This window comes from Perissodus microlepis, chromosome 17 (assembly GCF_051167445.1).
Source record: "Perissodus microlepis isolate ML-2025 ecotype Zambia chromosome 17, ASM5116744v1, whole genome shotgun sequence".
Taxonomy (NCBI): domain Eukaryota; kingdom Metazoa; phylum Chordata; class Actinopteri; order Cichliformes; family Cichlidae; genus Perissodus; species Perissodus microlepis.
Window position 1 is genome coordinate 2,448,414 of NC_140477.1, and position 16,960 is coordinate 2,465,373.

Consider the following 16,960-nt stretch of genomic DNA (forward strand, 5'->3'; position numbering starts at 1 on the left):
GGCTGCACCGAAGGGAACAGAGCTCCATACACACACATGTTAAACACACAGCCGCTCAGATTCACGCACACACACACACACACAGCATGGGGAGGAAGTATAGTCTGTGACGAGGAGAAGAGTCCGGCAGAGAGGGGGCAGCGACAGAGAGTCAGACAGTGATCAGGGGCTGAAAGAGTTCAGTGATGTGACGTGCAGGCTGCTGCTTATACTGTTGTGACATGAGATCAAGTGTGGCGAGAGGGTGACTGGAGACGTGCTTGCTGCTTGTCTTGTACCTCGGAGAGAGTGGCTGATGGATAATGTGCTGAGTAACTTTTGTTTTAACAGAAGCTTTATAGGAAACAGGTGTTTCGATGTACTGTCATATATCTATATACAGGTTGGCTGGTTGTGTGTTGAAATGTGGTGAATGTGTGAGGAATATCAGTTGTCAGTCTTTTGTAGTCGCATGCTTTTGTGACAAGGTGTGTGTGAGATTTGTTGTTGAATGCTGAGTGTCTGAGAGGTGTGTGTGCATGCTGCTTAGGTTTTAATAATGCTACAGTGTATGAGACATTTGTGCGCTTTGTGTGTGTGCGTGCTGAGTTTTTGAGGCTCTAACAGCAGGTTGTGCTTGTAGTTACATATGTGATAGTATGAGTCAGATAGCGTGTGCATGAGTTCATGTGTGTGTCGGGGAAATGTACCGGCGTTCACCCTGTGCCAGAGGAAGGGTTCATTTTGACTTCAGTGAGGAAGTCATCAGGAAGCTCCACGCTACAAACCACGGCCACTCTCACAGGTTAGACGGTTCATGTTGTCATGCTGTGTTTTCACTCTGTCCAACTGTCAAACTAACTTTCCGATTTACTGTAACAAAGTCTCCTCTTGGGTGTTCACTCCTTCTAATCTCTGAATGCCTCCCTTTGCTGTGTGTTTATCACTTTGCAGCACGAGCAGGCTCGCTTGCATTTTCTCATTCATTAGCCCCTCCCATGTGAGCACTCGTGTGTTTCTTATCATTACATTAATACTTAGCTTCAAAAGCGAATGCACTGTCACATGTTTGGGTGGAGAAAAAAAAAGAAATTCGAACTGGCTGCGTGCTGTGTTTAAAGATAGTCGAGTATTTTGGCATGCAAATCAGTCTGGAAGTGCTGCAATGAATTTGTTTATTATCCAGACTTCTTTCTGGGCTTTTTTTAAGCCACGGTGTAAATATAGTCCAGTTTTGACTATCAGGCATAATAATAAGCAGCTGAGCCCGGGGACGTAACCAAAGAATGAAAAATAAATAAAAAAATATTGTGACATTGAAGGGTCTGTGATCCTCGTAGCCTAGAGCAACGGTGGTAAATTTGACTTTGTCTGCCCGTATCAGCGTTTGGTTCCAGCCCTCATCAACAGACCTATCTATATCACCAGTCATTCATGGCAAGTGGTAAATATCTGTTACTTTAGAACAGAAAGTGTTAAAGGAAGGTGATTTTGTATCAATTTACTTTCTTGCAGCATATTTGTTACAAAGTTTTCATTTGATTCAAAATGTAACAAATATTTGAATATAGTACTTGCCCTACAAGTATTATATTTGTTTTGTAGAACATGTCTATAAGCTTAAATTGGGCGTAATGAAGGATGGCTACATTAGTATTTGCTCTATAAATGTAATCATTTATTACGATGTTATTACTATGTTAGGAATTTGCTTTGATGAACAGTAAAACCTTAAAGCATGTTATGTATCTATCAGTCATGTAGGCTGTTTCAGGGAGAAACTGCACCAGTGTGAAAACTAGGCTGGGTCTCGCCCCAAGAGGGCTGACGGTATTTTGGCTTAGCAGGAGACTGATCGGGCTGCCGGGTGGGACTTTTTCAGTGTTTAGAGAGCGTGCAGATAAAGGAGAAACAATTAAATACAACCAAATTAGGCCTAGATGGCCTTATGAATTAAATAAAATATCCCGAATTACACGCGAGACGTAATTTTCTCTTGTATGCATAAAAAGAATCACAATCTGTTTATTTCTGTAGACATTTAAGCAAAAATAGAAGGGGAAATGGGAAATGTAGTGTGTAATTGTGGATGTCTGGAGACGTTGGGCATCAACCTCTCGTTGGTTGGGTGGGTTCCACCTCTGTGACTGAGGGTTTCCTGTGGAAAGTACTGGACTACAGTGAAGAAAGGAGAAGTACACAAATGGTGCACTGTACTGAATCATTAGACAGGTAGACATGTGAGCACTGGGGAGTAATTGCCTTATGACTGCTTCCTCACATTGCTCTGTGTGTTGTGAGTGTATGTGCTTTTGTTAGTAGATCCTTGGATTACATAGTTACACGCATGCAGCTGCCCTGTGGTGGTGGGTGTGGATGAGTTAACCTATATACTGCATGTCCCAGGGACTGTGTGTAGCATAACCAGCTGGAGCAGAAGATGGGCTTAACCAAATATTTGGCTGGTGACCTGGATTTCTATGGCATAATAACAAAGAGCAAAGCTCCTTTTATCTATAACAGAAAGTTTTCTTGGGTGCTGGATCCCTTTTTTTTTAATTCTTTTTATTATTTTAAGCCTATACCGATACAGGCTGAAAATACATCAGACCATGGGAGTTTCAGTTTCAAGCTTTGACTGTTGTGGAACATGCTGTTTATGCAGTTACAATAAGATCTGACTTTTGAAACCACATTTAAGTTCTCAATGACAAAGCCTCATTTGTGTGACCGTGACAAGAGACAAAGATGTGTGATTGAACCATTTACCCTCATCTTATATTTGCTGCGTGTTAAACAGCTGTAGGCATTTGAAGCCAGATTCCTTTTTTATTTTGCTGACCCATTTTTCTCTGCAGCAAAGGATTTTGAATTACAGTGTTTTGTGCTGCTTGTCCATGGGTGGAGTGCAGCTCTGTGTTGTAGAGTTTGTGGTTTCCCAGAGTTTTATTTGCAGTGCACTTCACGACTCCCAAGTCTGCCGTTGTCAAGAACTTTGATTTCTGAGTGACTTGTAAAAGCTAAAATTTAGCCGCTGCTGCAATAAAGTTTGTTTGATGATGATAATGGTGACTAATGTCAGTTGAAGTAATCAAAGGGCTGATGACAATAAGGGCTGATGGCTGAGCAGATTAAGACAATGGTGTTGAGGGGTTTGCTTTGGTACGTGCCATTATTCTGATCTGTAGTTAAAGAAATTTACTCTAACTGGCTACTTAATTTGTTACAACTAGTACAGGGTTGGATCGTCTTTTGTCTTAATTCTTGCCGACATAGTTTCAAGACTATATCAAGTGGTTTCTAGAGATTTGTCAGCTGCACATCCCAAAGGTGCTCTATGGGATTGAGATCTGGTGACTGATGAGGCCATCTGAGCACAGGAAACTCACTGTCATGTTCAACAAACCATTTTGAGGTGACATGGTGCATTACAACAGCTAGAAGTAGTCATTAGAAAATGGGTACACTGTGGAGAAAGACAATTAATACACAGTTGGTACTCATAGGCCCAAAGTGTATGTGATGGCCACCAGCCTGAAACTTTGATACAAGGCAGGATGGAGCCACGCTTTCACGTTATGTACGCCAAATGTGAACCTACAGCATCCAGAAGTTGCCAGAAATACAGACTCATCACACAGGGCAACGCTTTCCAATGTTCCGTTGTACAGTTTTGGTGAGTCCGTCCAAACTGTAGCCTCGGTTTCCTGTTCCTATTCAAAGTCATTTGAATAATTTGAAACACTTCTTGTTACATTACTTTCACGTTAATCTACATGGGCTGAAATCTATCGTCGCACCAGTTAACAAAATTCATTTTAATCCACGATCCGCCCACACGCTGGCATAAATCCCTGTCCTAATAATGACACAGCCGAGGTCTATTTACATAAAATGCTGCAAGTCTGACTGCTCAGCGCTGTTTTTGTCACCTGCTAAAGATCAGGCTTTGTCTGCTCGGCTGGCATCGGCACACAGCCAGCCTTGTTATCGTTCTCGGTTCACCTGCTTTGTGTTATCTTGTTGCCTTTGCATACAGTCAACGTTGTGTTAGCAGTAGAGCAGGGGTGGCCAACTCCGGGCCTCGAGGGCCGGTGTCCTGCAGGTTTTAGATGTGTCCTTGATCCAACACAGCTGATTTAAATGGCTAAATTACGTCCTCAACATGTCCTGAAGTTCTCCAGAGGCCTGATGATGAACTCATCATTTGATTCAGGTGTGTTGACCCAGGGTGAGATCTAAAACCTGCAGGACACCGGCCCTCGAGGCCTGGAGTTGGCCACCCCTGCTGTAGAGGATAGTCGTTTCTGGACTGGATGCAGTTTGCACTTTACTATAAACCTCTTGTCCTTTGGTGCAAGAAAAATAAAACTATGAACATATCAGAAGGTTGGTGGTTTGAAATCCCTCCAGCATCCTTGGGGAACATAGTTAAGCGATTAATCCCTTGATGCATCCATCAGCATGTGAATCTGTGTGTGATGGGTAAAAAGCACTTAAAGTGCATAGAATACAGCATTAATGTGTGTTAAACAAAATGTGGTTTATAACAAGCCATCCTCAGTGCAATTTGAGAAACATTGTAATGAGAAATTTAAATACCAGCTGAGGTCTAAACACTAATCAACAACGAGGAGTCTTTATTATATGACAGAAAGCATCTGCAAGTTATAACAAAACGAAAGGAATCGTGAAAAACAAACAGAATAAGTCATCAATTGAAGCCAAGATATTAACAAAAAATGCAAAAGAAAAATAACAAATGCATTTACACAACACTTTCAGCACAACGTGGATGTAGCGTGAAGTGTTTCGACTGCCCGGTAGGAGCAGAAAAACACTATATTAATACCAGGTCATTTACTATTATTTCTCTTTGTCTAGATTTTTAGTCTGTTATGTAAAAATATATTTCTCTTTTAGTTCAGACGTGCCATTTCTTCAGTGGTTCTCTGCTCTAAATAACATCACACTTCAATTACACCACCTTTAGCTCCTGATTCTTTATCATCACTGCCGTCATCACACCTTTGGCCTGCCTCAGTGACACAAAGGCCAGCGTATATAGGCTGCAAAATGACTTGGAACGAGAGCATCTGCTCCACGACTCTGTACCTAAATGAGCATGTATAATGACTTGGTGCAAATCACGATTACGTTACTGACCTCGTTTCTAATAATAAATCCTGTTTCTAGTTGGATTCTAGTATCTAGTTTCATTGTTGCTTTTCTACTTTTTTTTTTTTTTTACAGTTTTTGATCACAGATAACAAAAAGCCACATGATACTTTTTAATTCTCATCGTGGTTTTATATAGATTTATTTTTCTTCCATAAAGTGGTTTCATAGCTATAATTCTAGATGTGCTTGTTTTTTGTTTGGGTGCTTTGCAGGGAGACTAGATTCTTGATGTAATAAGGAGGGCTTTGACGAAATTTGACCTAAGTTAATTAATATAAATACTTTTGCTAATGCTTGTTTTGGGTCAGTGGGAAAAAATGCAATGTAGGCTGGTGCCAGCATAGTTTTACACAGAAGTGATATTAAAAAGCTCTATTTCTCTATTTAAAGCTCTATTTCTAGCATCAGGGCTACAGGACACCACATGGGAATTTCAAGCACTGTGACTCCTGTGACTCCAAGAAGTATGCAATGCCAGTAAAGATTGCTGATAATGAAGAAAACATGAATTCAGTTTTATTTATACAGCGCCAAATCACAACAACATTCATCTCAAGGCGCTTTATATTGTAAGGTTGATCCTACAATAATACATACAGAGAAAAACCCAACAGTCATATGACCCCCTATGAGCAAGCACTTTGGCGACAGTGGGAAGGAAAAACTCCCTTTTAACGGGAAGAAACCTCCAACAGAACCAGGCTCAGGGAGGGGTTCTGCTGCGATACCGGTCCAACTACATGAAAAATATAGATGGACGTGTATAAGCCTTATCAATCTGTGGCTAGACAAATGTAGTCCAGTTTAGTGTCCTCTTAAATAAATAGATGATTTAAACAAAAAAACTATAATTCTTATAATTCACATAGTGGGGTAGAGTAGGTCTGTGCTGTTGTGACACTGTTGACTCACTGTTGAAGACAGTTTGGAGCTAATATAAGTCAAACAAATAGAAGGACAATTGCAGTGTTTAGCATTTTAAATTGCTCTTTGAATGTTTTGCCAAATACTGACAGAGTATCATCTGACTGCTTCTTTAACTGAAAATGAGATGTGTATACCTGTATATCGTAGGTGAAGGTGGCATATCAATAAAAGTCTAAGGTGCTCGGAAAGAAAAGCATCTGGACTAATTTAGGTTTCTTGAAGACGTTTCATCCGTGAAGCTTCTTCAGTTCAAAGAGCAATTGGTGGATTGTTCCAGATTTAAGCCCTGTGGGAGTGTCCCCCCAACAGGGTCATGGACCCCCTGTTGATCCTCTACCTAATCACACGAGCCAAGATGTGAAAACAGGTGTAGTTCACAATCAGCCAAGGTTTCAGGTGACTCCATTGTGAAACCTAGCCCTACCTTATCATGTGATTTACTGAGGTGATAGGGTGTCCATGACCTCTTGGGGACACCCCCATAGGGCTTAAAATCTGGGACTCTCCACCAGTTGCTCTTAGAACTGAAGAAGCAGATGAAACATCTTCAAGAAACCTAAAGAAGTCCAGATGGTTTTCTTTCCAAACTCCTTAGACTACCATGACCTGGATGACTGAGAACCTTCACAGACATATCAACAAACTTTAGCTGAGTGTCGAGTTCGCTCTTTGGCGGTCATGAGATAATGACCTTGCATAGTTTGTTTTCATGATCTCCAGATTGTTAAAGGCGAACACTTTGTGCCTGAGGAATTGTATAAGCTTATGGGTTGGGAACTGTCTGCTTTAGCATGTCCTGGCTAGCTCGGGTAATTAACCTATTTTTAGGTTTATCTGCTGCAGATTCATGTAAGGAAATTTGTCTGAGATCGCTGGAACATAAAACTTAGCTGCTATTTTTGCTTGCTCTGATGGGATCATTCAATCAGCCCATCAGTTCTTCTGGGGTATTGCAAAACTCTGGCATATTACCCTGAGCCAGCTGGTTAGACAGAAAGGATTTTTTAGGATATGCTGCCTGGCCCACGCTTCTCTCCCCTCCTGTAGTCACAAACGTTTGCAAGGAGTGGAGAGATTTTTTTTTTTTTTTTTCCTTTTTTGGAGCGGACGACTGTTAACATTAGTAGTGCTGGTAATTTAATAACATAATGAAAGCCTTGAAGAAAAATACGGTGTGAGAAACAAGAGGTGTTGCCATAGCATGACTGTTTTCACAGCCCAACAAACACATGGTCACCGGTTTCCCCTTACCATAACACACAGGAAGGAAGTGATCACATTAACGTATAAGAATGCTTTTTTTTTTCTTTCTGTCACACACTCTGGCTCTCTGTTATTTGCTGCTTTTCTATTTATAACAGAAAATTTCATGTACAGATTAAAGTGAAAAAGAAATTAGACTGAAATCTGTGATCCTTGTTTCAATACTACTTTAATTATTATGCATGAACTTTTAGTTTTGATCCAAACATTTGCTGTAAATCCCAAAGTCGATGCAAACTGGGCCTTGTTCAGAATCTTTTCTCCTGAGACTAACTGTGGTTTCTTTGTGGTTTTATTATAAATAATCTCTCTGTTCTGTCTTGAGATTGACACCCAAGTAACAAGTAAGTGCTAAACAACAATGTGAAAATAGGGTGAGATCGATGAGGCATTGTAATCCAAAACTTTATAGTCTGTTTCAGCTCTTTGTTCCATTCTAGCCTGCAGCATTAATGTTTTAGTTCAACCTTATTCACCTTTACAGCAGCAGCAGGGTGCTCATGAAAAAAATGCTGCGCTTCACCTGCCCACCACCATGGGCATGTTGGAACACGCAAAAGTCTAACTGTGACCGACAGTGTTGCTGAAAGTGTAAATGAGAAGCTGCTGTGATAGTGAGTGCGCTACAACAACTCAACAAGTGAAACGTCTCGTTACGTGCTTCTCACCTGGTAGAAAGTTTCTATCCGGCTATTCAGCAGTTTCATTACTAGTTTTGATTATTAAATCGTTGGTACAAATAGAGTATTACACTTGAAACTTTGACTCATATCAGAGTTACAGACCTGAAAAACTTTGCCGAATTAGCAATACTTGGTTTGGGGAGAGCTACGAAGTACAGCTGTCTGTTCACAGCAAAGAAGTTGTGCCTGTGTGTGTCAGCCGGGTGCTTCAGCTTCCTCTTCCAGTCCAGAGACATCCATGTTGTTAACTGATGAGCCTAAACTGTCTGTAGTTATGCATCTCTCTAGATCAGGCTTGGCCAACTCCAGGCCTCGAGGGCCGGTGTCCTGCAGGTTTAGATCTCACCCTGGGTCAGCACACCTGAATCAAATGATTAGCTCATTACTGGGCCTCTGGAGAACTTCAGGACATGTTCAGGAGGTCATTTAGCCGTTTAAATCTGCTGTGATGTATCAAGGCTACATCTAAAACCTGCAGCACACCGGCAATTGAGGCCTGGAGTTGGACACCACTGCTCTAGATGAACTTGGCTACAACCGGAGAACCGGGCCCTTGTCATGTTCCATTAATACGTGAATTGAGGTGAGCTCTAATTGAAAGCTGGACTGTTTTAGATCTTTGGATGTGGATTGGTTTCTGTCAGTCCCCATGTGCCTTACCTCACCAGACAGGATACTGAGCAGTCCAGCTCTACCAGTAAATGCGAGTCAATCAAATAGTGAGTGTCTCTACTGTCAACCTGAAACAACACCATTGTTTCACAACTGGGAAGTGGAGTCATTTCCTTGGAAAAAGACTTACAATTTTTGTCACAAATATTCCATTCGTCCTCACTATCTCCACTTTGTTTTGCTTCTGTTTACCACAGGGTCTTGTTGTGACAACAGAATTTCAAATAAACACGTTCCACTTAAAGCGTTGGAGGGGTTTAGCTTCTCATGCTAAATTTGGGCCAAACGTAACAAGCTGTATTTACTGCATGTCCCTGGTAATCATTGATGGGATTTACATAAAGTGGACTTTGTTTGCTGCTCTAGTGAGACTTTATTTATATTTTGTTCAAATAAATGAATGGTTTGATTTCCCAGGATAGTCCTGAATCCAGTGATAATGTTTTTTTATTTCTTTTTTTGACTAAATGAAATGGCTAATTTGAGATATTATTCATATTGAGAGTTATGCATATTATTTGACTGAGTTGCGATGTGTTAGGATCAGCTCCAAGATAATCTGCTTTTGAATTTGAAGTTATTTCGGTGTTTGTCTTCAGTCTGTTTGATTGGAAAATTGCAGTCATTATTGCGACCATGTTTTATTTGGACATTTTTTTGTGTCTGGCTGCAGGAAGATTAGCATCAGAGGCCAAGGACAATCCAACAAAATGAACCCACGATTAAGTAAACATTGAGGAAATTTCTCTGCTTCTGTTATTATGTCAGCTTAGTCCATCACTCACTCAGTCTGCTCATCACCCAGACAGATGCAGCTACATTATGGGAAAGGAATGTCGTCTTTATAGTAAATTACTTGGGGGTCAGAAGGGCCACTTCCTGATTGTGGTATAAAAGCAATACACCCTGAAACTTGAATGACTTACCCAGTATCTTAAACATCACAATTACTGGGAAAACCTATTTCTAGGGAACTGCTATTGTGCCACCACCACAGTTCCCTGAAAGTTTACAGATAACATATCTAAGCACAGTTGTGCGTCATGGAACCTGGCGACACTTTGATTCATTTAGTTTCTGTTCACACATTGTCAGATTCAAAGACATGCTACTTTGCCTCTTTACCTTGAAAGATCATTATTAAAATGACAGGACTGTGGCTGTCCTTGCTCTCATCATGCCTAACCCACATGCCTGCCTGTGGTTGATAGAGTGAGGACTGAAACGTGCTAATGTCGACCTTTCTCTATACATAAACTTCAAAGACAAACATGGGTGAATGATATGAGAGTGGATTCCCAGACCAGTTCACTAATCCACTAAATCACCAGGATGCCCCATTCAGTAGGAAATCGTCTTTGTTCCCAAGGTCTCCCTTTGTGTTGTTTTTGAGGATAAATGATTGGATATCCCTTCTTTGTCCTGTTAACAAGACCGGTGGAAAACTCAGCCATAAGAAAAATGGGGTTATTTTTCTTCGCTCTGTAATTACTTGAGACATCGATCACAGAGAAGTTACAGACAGACCCCCAGAAAATAGTGGAAAATCTTGAACCATTCACCACAACATTGAGTTGATTGGTGGCTCTGTTGTGCTGGGCAAGGGCATTTTGTTGGCATGGGTCTACTTCCTCTAGATCAGTGGTTCTTAACCTTGTTGGAGGTACCGAGCCCCACCAGTTTCATATGCGCATTCACTGAACCCCTCTTTAGTGAAAAATAAAATATGATTTTTTCCAATTCAAGACATAGATATGTTTTTAACTGGTGCACAAAATGAGCCATGCATGTCACGGCAGAGGCTCTGCCGAACCCCTGAGACCGACTCACCGAACCCCTAGGGTTCGATTGAACCCAGGTTAAGAACCACTGCTCTAGATGAAAGATCACTGCAGTTCAGTTTGAGAAATATAGGGAGCAAAGGAGAGTTGGGATTTGGATCTGCCATTAACTATAATTCTGATTAGTTTGTAATAATAGGTCATTTAATATTTCATCTAGGTTTAAAATGTTTGATATATGAGATTTCAAACTGCTACACAGCAGCAAAACAGCTATGTGCTATGTACAGATAGTGGGGCTATCCTTAGCATTAGCTGAAATTGAAGTTGCGCTATATCCTACTGTGTACTGCTGCTACATGTGCAGCAGTTAATTTCGTGTCAAGCTGTTGGCAGCCACCACATGAAAAAACAGATTAAACATGACCTTTGCACAAAGAGAACAAACTTTCACTTTATTTTTAAACATGCTAGTTAGCATGCTAGCTAGTTAGCGTGCTAGCTTGACCACTTGATAGCTTGAAGTAGTTGACTTTCTAGACTGAAGAAATAAATAACAAGTTCTCACTAAGCTAACATTACCTACATAACTCCATAAACATTATATCAAAGGTGGAAAACCTTTTCCTTCCACTATCACCTCACTTGACATATACTTCACATTCACCAAGGATAACTTCACCCCACTACTTATCTTGTGTATTCAGTGGCTGCTTTCTTTGTTTTATCCTCCCTGTGTAGATAACACTAAGGAAACAGGCTTTCAGCATTTCCATTCTGCAAGTGGAGTTGCACAAAGAGTGTAAAGAGATACACGTTAAGCTATTAGCTGGAGCTTCAAAAGGTTACCTCCATGTAGTAACTTTAACTTGGAATATATTTAACTTGGAGGAACTTATAAGTTCACTCTTAAGTTTTTACAAGTTAAATATATTTGGCATTCCCTATATGGTCGTGTGGGTTGAAGTAAGTGCTACCTAGGGACAAGAAAGCTATAAACACTCAGATAGCCACAAGAGAGTCATTAGTTTTTGATAATATGCAGTTTTTATGAGAAAATGAGGCTGAATGTTGGCATATGAAGGTCAGTTCAGGTTAGAATTGCTTTGTAGTCCGAATTAACTGACGGATTGGTTGCTGAAAATTATTATTCTTTTCAGTTCTAGGCCATGTATTCAGTGCGCATCGTGTTATACAATACATACATACAATAAATAGTTTTAAAGTGTTTTTGTCGATATGTTATTGACTCCATTTACATATAGAGTATTTAAACATACTTCACTGAAGAGGTATGTGCCACCCTGCATGGACCTCTTGCTACTCCTTTGAAGCTGGGAAACATGTTGGCGTCACTGGACAAAATCCACAATAACCTTTCAGCACATTTTTAATCAAATAACCCGGGAGAGATCTACACTCCTGCACCTTCAGGCTTTAGAAATAAAGTTTTTGGGGATTCAGCTTGAGCCAATCACAGGTGTTTGACAGAGAAAGGCTTTCAGTTCGGGATGTACTGCAATCCACAGTGTTGGAAAGAGCTTTCATCCTGGAAAGTGGCCATAGACATTGGAAGCACCACTGCACTTTGGCCAGTTTGGGGGGTTAAATAGAAAGAAAAGAGCTGCAGGACGTGGTTTTTGTAAATTTAAATCACATTCTGGTGATTTTTCTTAACTGACTATTTTCCCTCTTATAAGTCTGTGAAGGCTCTCAGTCATCCAGCTCATCGTGGTCTAAGGAGCTTGGAAAGAAAAGCGTCTGGTTACTTGAAGACGTTTCACTTCTCATCCGAGACCTGAAGAAGCTTCTCAGATGACAAAGACACTTTTCCTTCCAAGCTCCTTAGACTTTCCTGGTATGACTTTTCCACAGGTCTAAGCATAATATGCTGTCTATACACTTTAAATTGCTTTTAGGACATCCAATTGTGTGGTATTGCTAACAAAAGACAAAGGCTGTCATGCCTTCGTCATGACTGTGTGTTGACTGTTTGTGTTCTCCTGTTGTGTAACGGTACCACCACAACACCTTCTTCCATGACTCACATTAGCATAACATCCCTTTGATGGGATATGACTCAACGTGAGGTTTAAGTGTTCTCAGATTAAGTCCACATTTTCCACTCTAGAGGTTTTGTGCCTCCACTCCAACTTTTGCTTTCGGTACATTCACCTGACAGCATGTGTTAACAGACAGATTTAGATGTTGTTGCCTACAACAAATGAGCTTATTAAATATTATGAGATAAATCCCGAACATCCACACCAAATGGGTGTGGATGCAGGTGCATGTCGGTGTTACTTGTGTATTTTTGTACCATTTCCCTCTCACCTCTCACATTATGCCACTATCTTCCCAGTACCAGTGGAATTATGGGATTTTATATAAACTATTATTGCTCCTGTATCTCCGTAGCAGCTTGTTTTACACTCTGTCGTAGCTTTGAATGCCTTGAATTGAGCAGATGTGTTTAAGCTGTTTAATTTCCCCACATATGTGCTTTTAATCAGTCACATCCTTCTAATTATCATGAAATCGTCATTATTTTAATCTTACAGTCATTTTAGAATGAGGTTTTTTTTTTTTCAACAACTTTAACATAAACACAGCTTACATTGATATGTAATTCTACATTTTGGCCTGCTGACTGGCAGTAAGGATGCTATTGCACCCTCACAGCAGCTGCGTCTCTGCATGTCTGTGACTCCTTGAACCGCCTATGACATGAAGTCGACGGGCCATCGATGGGAGGAGCCGAGAAGCAGAAAGTGTATGCTGCGGCTTGTTTGTGTTTGCCCGTGATTGTGAAGCAGTTAAACGGAGCTCGTGCTCTTTGAGGTTTTTATTGTCTCATTTACTTCCTGTTTTTCTTAATACTCTTATATGAACTTGAAAAACTGCAACCATATAAACTTCCTCACGCTGCACCAAATTGCCGGTGCTTTTTATTTTCATCGCAGAGCTTTTTGCTCACATCACATGTGTTCTCATTTTGGGTCTGGACCCAGATGGCCATTATTTGCCTTTTTGCATCTGACTTTCCCTGGGGATAGGAAGAGAAGGAAAGAAAGGGGGGAGAAAAACCCAGAACGCCTCCTCATTCATTCCCAAATGCTTTACAGATAGTCACAAGAGTATAAAGCCTGTTTCGGTGCCTTTTGTTCACTTAGTCACTTACCACTTTGAGCTTTTCTTATGATAAAAAGAAGAGAGGCTGCTTTGGAGAAGAGATACAGGGGAAAAATCACAATATAGCAAATCCAATAAACTAATTTTAGTTAATATTATTCTTTACGGCCTGTTTGTTTGTACTGCAACCGTCGGCACACTTCCTGCAGGTGTGTGTTTACTATAAAAACGGAAAAGAAAAGAAGCTGACAAGCGTAAATTACAGAGAAAAATACAAGAAAGTAAATGTCACATGCAGATTGTTTTGGAAAAAAGTCTGGGAGGATAAACCACAGCCAAAAAAACCCCAAAAAACCTCTGTGTGACACTACAGTCTCAAGAGTCTCAAGGTCCTCCTTCTCAGTGGGCGTCGTAAGGAGGTCAACCTCCCCTTCCTCCATTCCTCCACGTTCTTCTTTCCATGAATTTAGCAGCATCATTCTCACTAACTGTCATCAGTGAAGGAACACAGTGCGCCCCGGTGTGTGTCACTCTGCCCTTTCTTGTCCGGTTTATTCATGATTTATTTTGTGTGTGTGTAAGTGTGTATTCATATCTTTGTGGGGACCAACGGCCCTTATGGGGACCAAAATCCCGGACCCCACAAGTTTGAACGGTGGGAACAGGGGTTACAATTAGGTTAGGGTTAGGAATTCATTTTTCATGGTTAGGTTTAGGGTGACGAGCTAGGGAAAGCATTATGTCAATTAGATGTCCCCACAAGATATGAATATACGTGTGTGTGGGGACATCTGTTCATAGGATGTTGACATGTGGAAGAATTCCTCTTGCCCTTTTTTCACGCTCCAATTAGGTCAAGGTCAGGCTGCCTGATAGTGAAAACAAAAGGAAATCAAAGAGAGACGCGATGAAATTAGAGGAAAGCCAGAAGCAAAAGATGCTGGTGGAGTCTTTTGTTGCTTTGACCCTTAAAGCTAGCCCCTATATTCTCAGCAATGAAACAGTGAAACAGCGAAGAATTCACTTTTTAACTGTTCGTTTATGTTTTCAGCTTCGATGTGGAGAATGGACCCTCTTCTAGCTGCAGCCCCTTGGACCCTCAGGCCTCCCCTGGCTCCGGTCTGGTCCTCCACACCAACTTCCCAGGTCACAACCAGCGCCGAGAGTCCTTCCTCTATCGCTCAGACAGCGACTATGAACTGTCCCCCAAGTCCATGTCACGAAACTCCTCCATCGCCTCTGAACTGTGAGTAGAAATAAATTGCAATTAGTTTGAAATTAGTTCAGTAAGTATGTTTTTTAGGGTCAGGTGTTGAGGTGCTCTCACCTCAAGTGAACTTGATTCTGCAGCTTTTTAACGGTGCAAAATGCCACAGGTTGTTAGACGCAGTCAGTCCTGGTTTGTGTTCATGCATTCCAGGTTTTGCATATCTGGCCTCTACCACAAACACTACTGCTCTCTTCTCTAAAATAATTCTCACTGTGCTGACTGCTTTGCATGTCATAGATCGGAGGAGTCAATTCAGCACAATCATCACTTTACATGTGAGGAAATGTTTTTCGTAATCTGCACTTCCAGTAAATGAAGATGTTTCAATATGCTTGACCTTAGTACATTAAAAGTATTGTTTAACTAATACATGCAGTATGTTGTCATACTGTGCACGTAGCTCAGTGGACATCAACTGACTGACTGAATACACCCCATAGTTACTTAATTAGGTACATTTTGCTATTACCAGGTTCTGTTACTCAGATTCAACAAGGTGCTGCAAACATTCCTCTGAGATTTTGGTCCATATGGACATGATAGCATCACACACCTACTGCAGATCTGTCAGCTGCACATCCATGATGCGACTCTCCCGCTCCAGCATGTCCCAGAGGCGCTCTGTTGGATTGAAGTCTGGTGACTGTGAAGGCCATTTATGTGTCATGATCAAGTAATCAGATAATTTGAGATGATCTGACCTATGATGGATGGTAAAGGGATGAACTTGGTCAGGAACAACACTCAAGTAGGATGTGGTGTTTAAATGATACTCTATGCCCCACACCCTTTCATCAGCAGCAGGAGAAAGGACAAATTCTCACCCTGCCACCTAAATGTGGCAGCAGAAATCAAGACTCATCAGATCAGGCACCATTTTTCCCATCGTCTGTTGTCAGATTTTGGTGAGTTTGTTCAACCTGTTCTTAGCTGACAGGAGCGGCACCTGCTGTGGTCTTCTGCTGCCGTAGCTCATCTCCTTCAGCGTTCAGAGATGCTCTTCCTCATATTTTGGTTGCAGCGATTGGTTATTTGAGTTACTGTTACCATCCTGTCCCTTCGACGCAGTCTATCCATTCTCCTCTGACCTCTGGCATCGACGGGGCATTTTTGCCCAGAGAACTGCCGCTCGCTGGATTTTTTCTGTTTATTCCAGAACATTCTCTGTAAACCCAAGAGATGTTTGTGTGGGAAAATTCCCAGTACATCAACAGCTTCTGAAATATTCAGACCAGCCAGTCTGGCACCAACATGATAGACAGGCTGGCTGGGTATTTATGTTAATGAGCAGTGTTCACCGTAAGTAGTGACGATCACAATGAAATTACTGCAAGAATATTGACAACATTTCCTGAAAATAGTGTATTGTTAGTCTTGGCTTCATCAAGCCAAAGTGTTTTTTTCTGGAAACATCTCTCTTAGATGTTCTCTTCCTGGTCTTGAATGTTATCTATAGTTGGCACCTTCACTGTTTCTGTCCATGAAGGAGTCTCTCATCTGTAAACTTTGACCACTTCCTTGGGAGCGACTTCTTGACTTGGCTAGTTGTTGTGACATTGAACCTTTTAACTAAGGAAAGAATTCCTCATCCTCCTGCCCTACAGAGGAATATTTTGAGCTGCCTTCCTTATAAGAACTGACCAAATTGTTAATTTGGTCAGTCCTGGAATCTCTTTTCCTACAATGGATTTATTCATTTTCTTCGGCCTAACGATGGGCTCCTTCACTGCACTGATTTCATATTTTACCTCGTATCAAGGGTTTCAGTGAACAGCTGCCAAAAACAAATTCTAGAAAACTTTTGTCCAGTTACTTCTGAGTCTGTAGGCTCAGTAATAGGCTGTAATTCCTAAGCAGTTTGTGCCATCTATTTGTTCACCTTCTTGTATTAAAGCTGAAAGGCTGCTGAAAGGTTGTGTACGGAGGAAACATTACAAAGGTTGTGCCTTTATCCAAAAAACATATGGACCTAACTATATAAGGATCTCCTCACTGACCACATTATGACAATATTTTTGGACCCACAGAAGAGTCACTTTCTGTCCCCACCTCAGCTAACAAAAATAGGTTAA

The 16,960-nt window shown here is 41.1% G+C and overlaps 1 protein-coding gene across 5 annotated transcripts in view; it reads left to right on the forward strand.

The window, feature by feature from the left end:
• pde4ba (phosphodiesterase 4B, cAMP-specific a) overlaps positions 1-16,960 on the forward strand; it is a 203,624-nt gene that overhangs the window by 128,870 nt on the left and 57,794 nt on the right. For 4 of the 5 annotated variants that reach the window (XM_084909579.1, XM_084909580.1, XM_084909581.1 and 1 more), the window contains one exon: positions 14,670-14,864. In XM_084909579.1, coding sequence (XP_084765705.1) covers positions 14,670-14,864 — 195 coding nt within the window. Of the gene's footprint in view, positions 1-74; positions 785-14,669; positions 14,865-16,960 lie in introns of those variants that run through there. The other variant, XM_084909583.1, reaches the window with a different exon arrangement.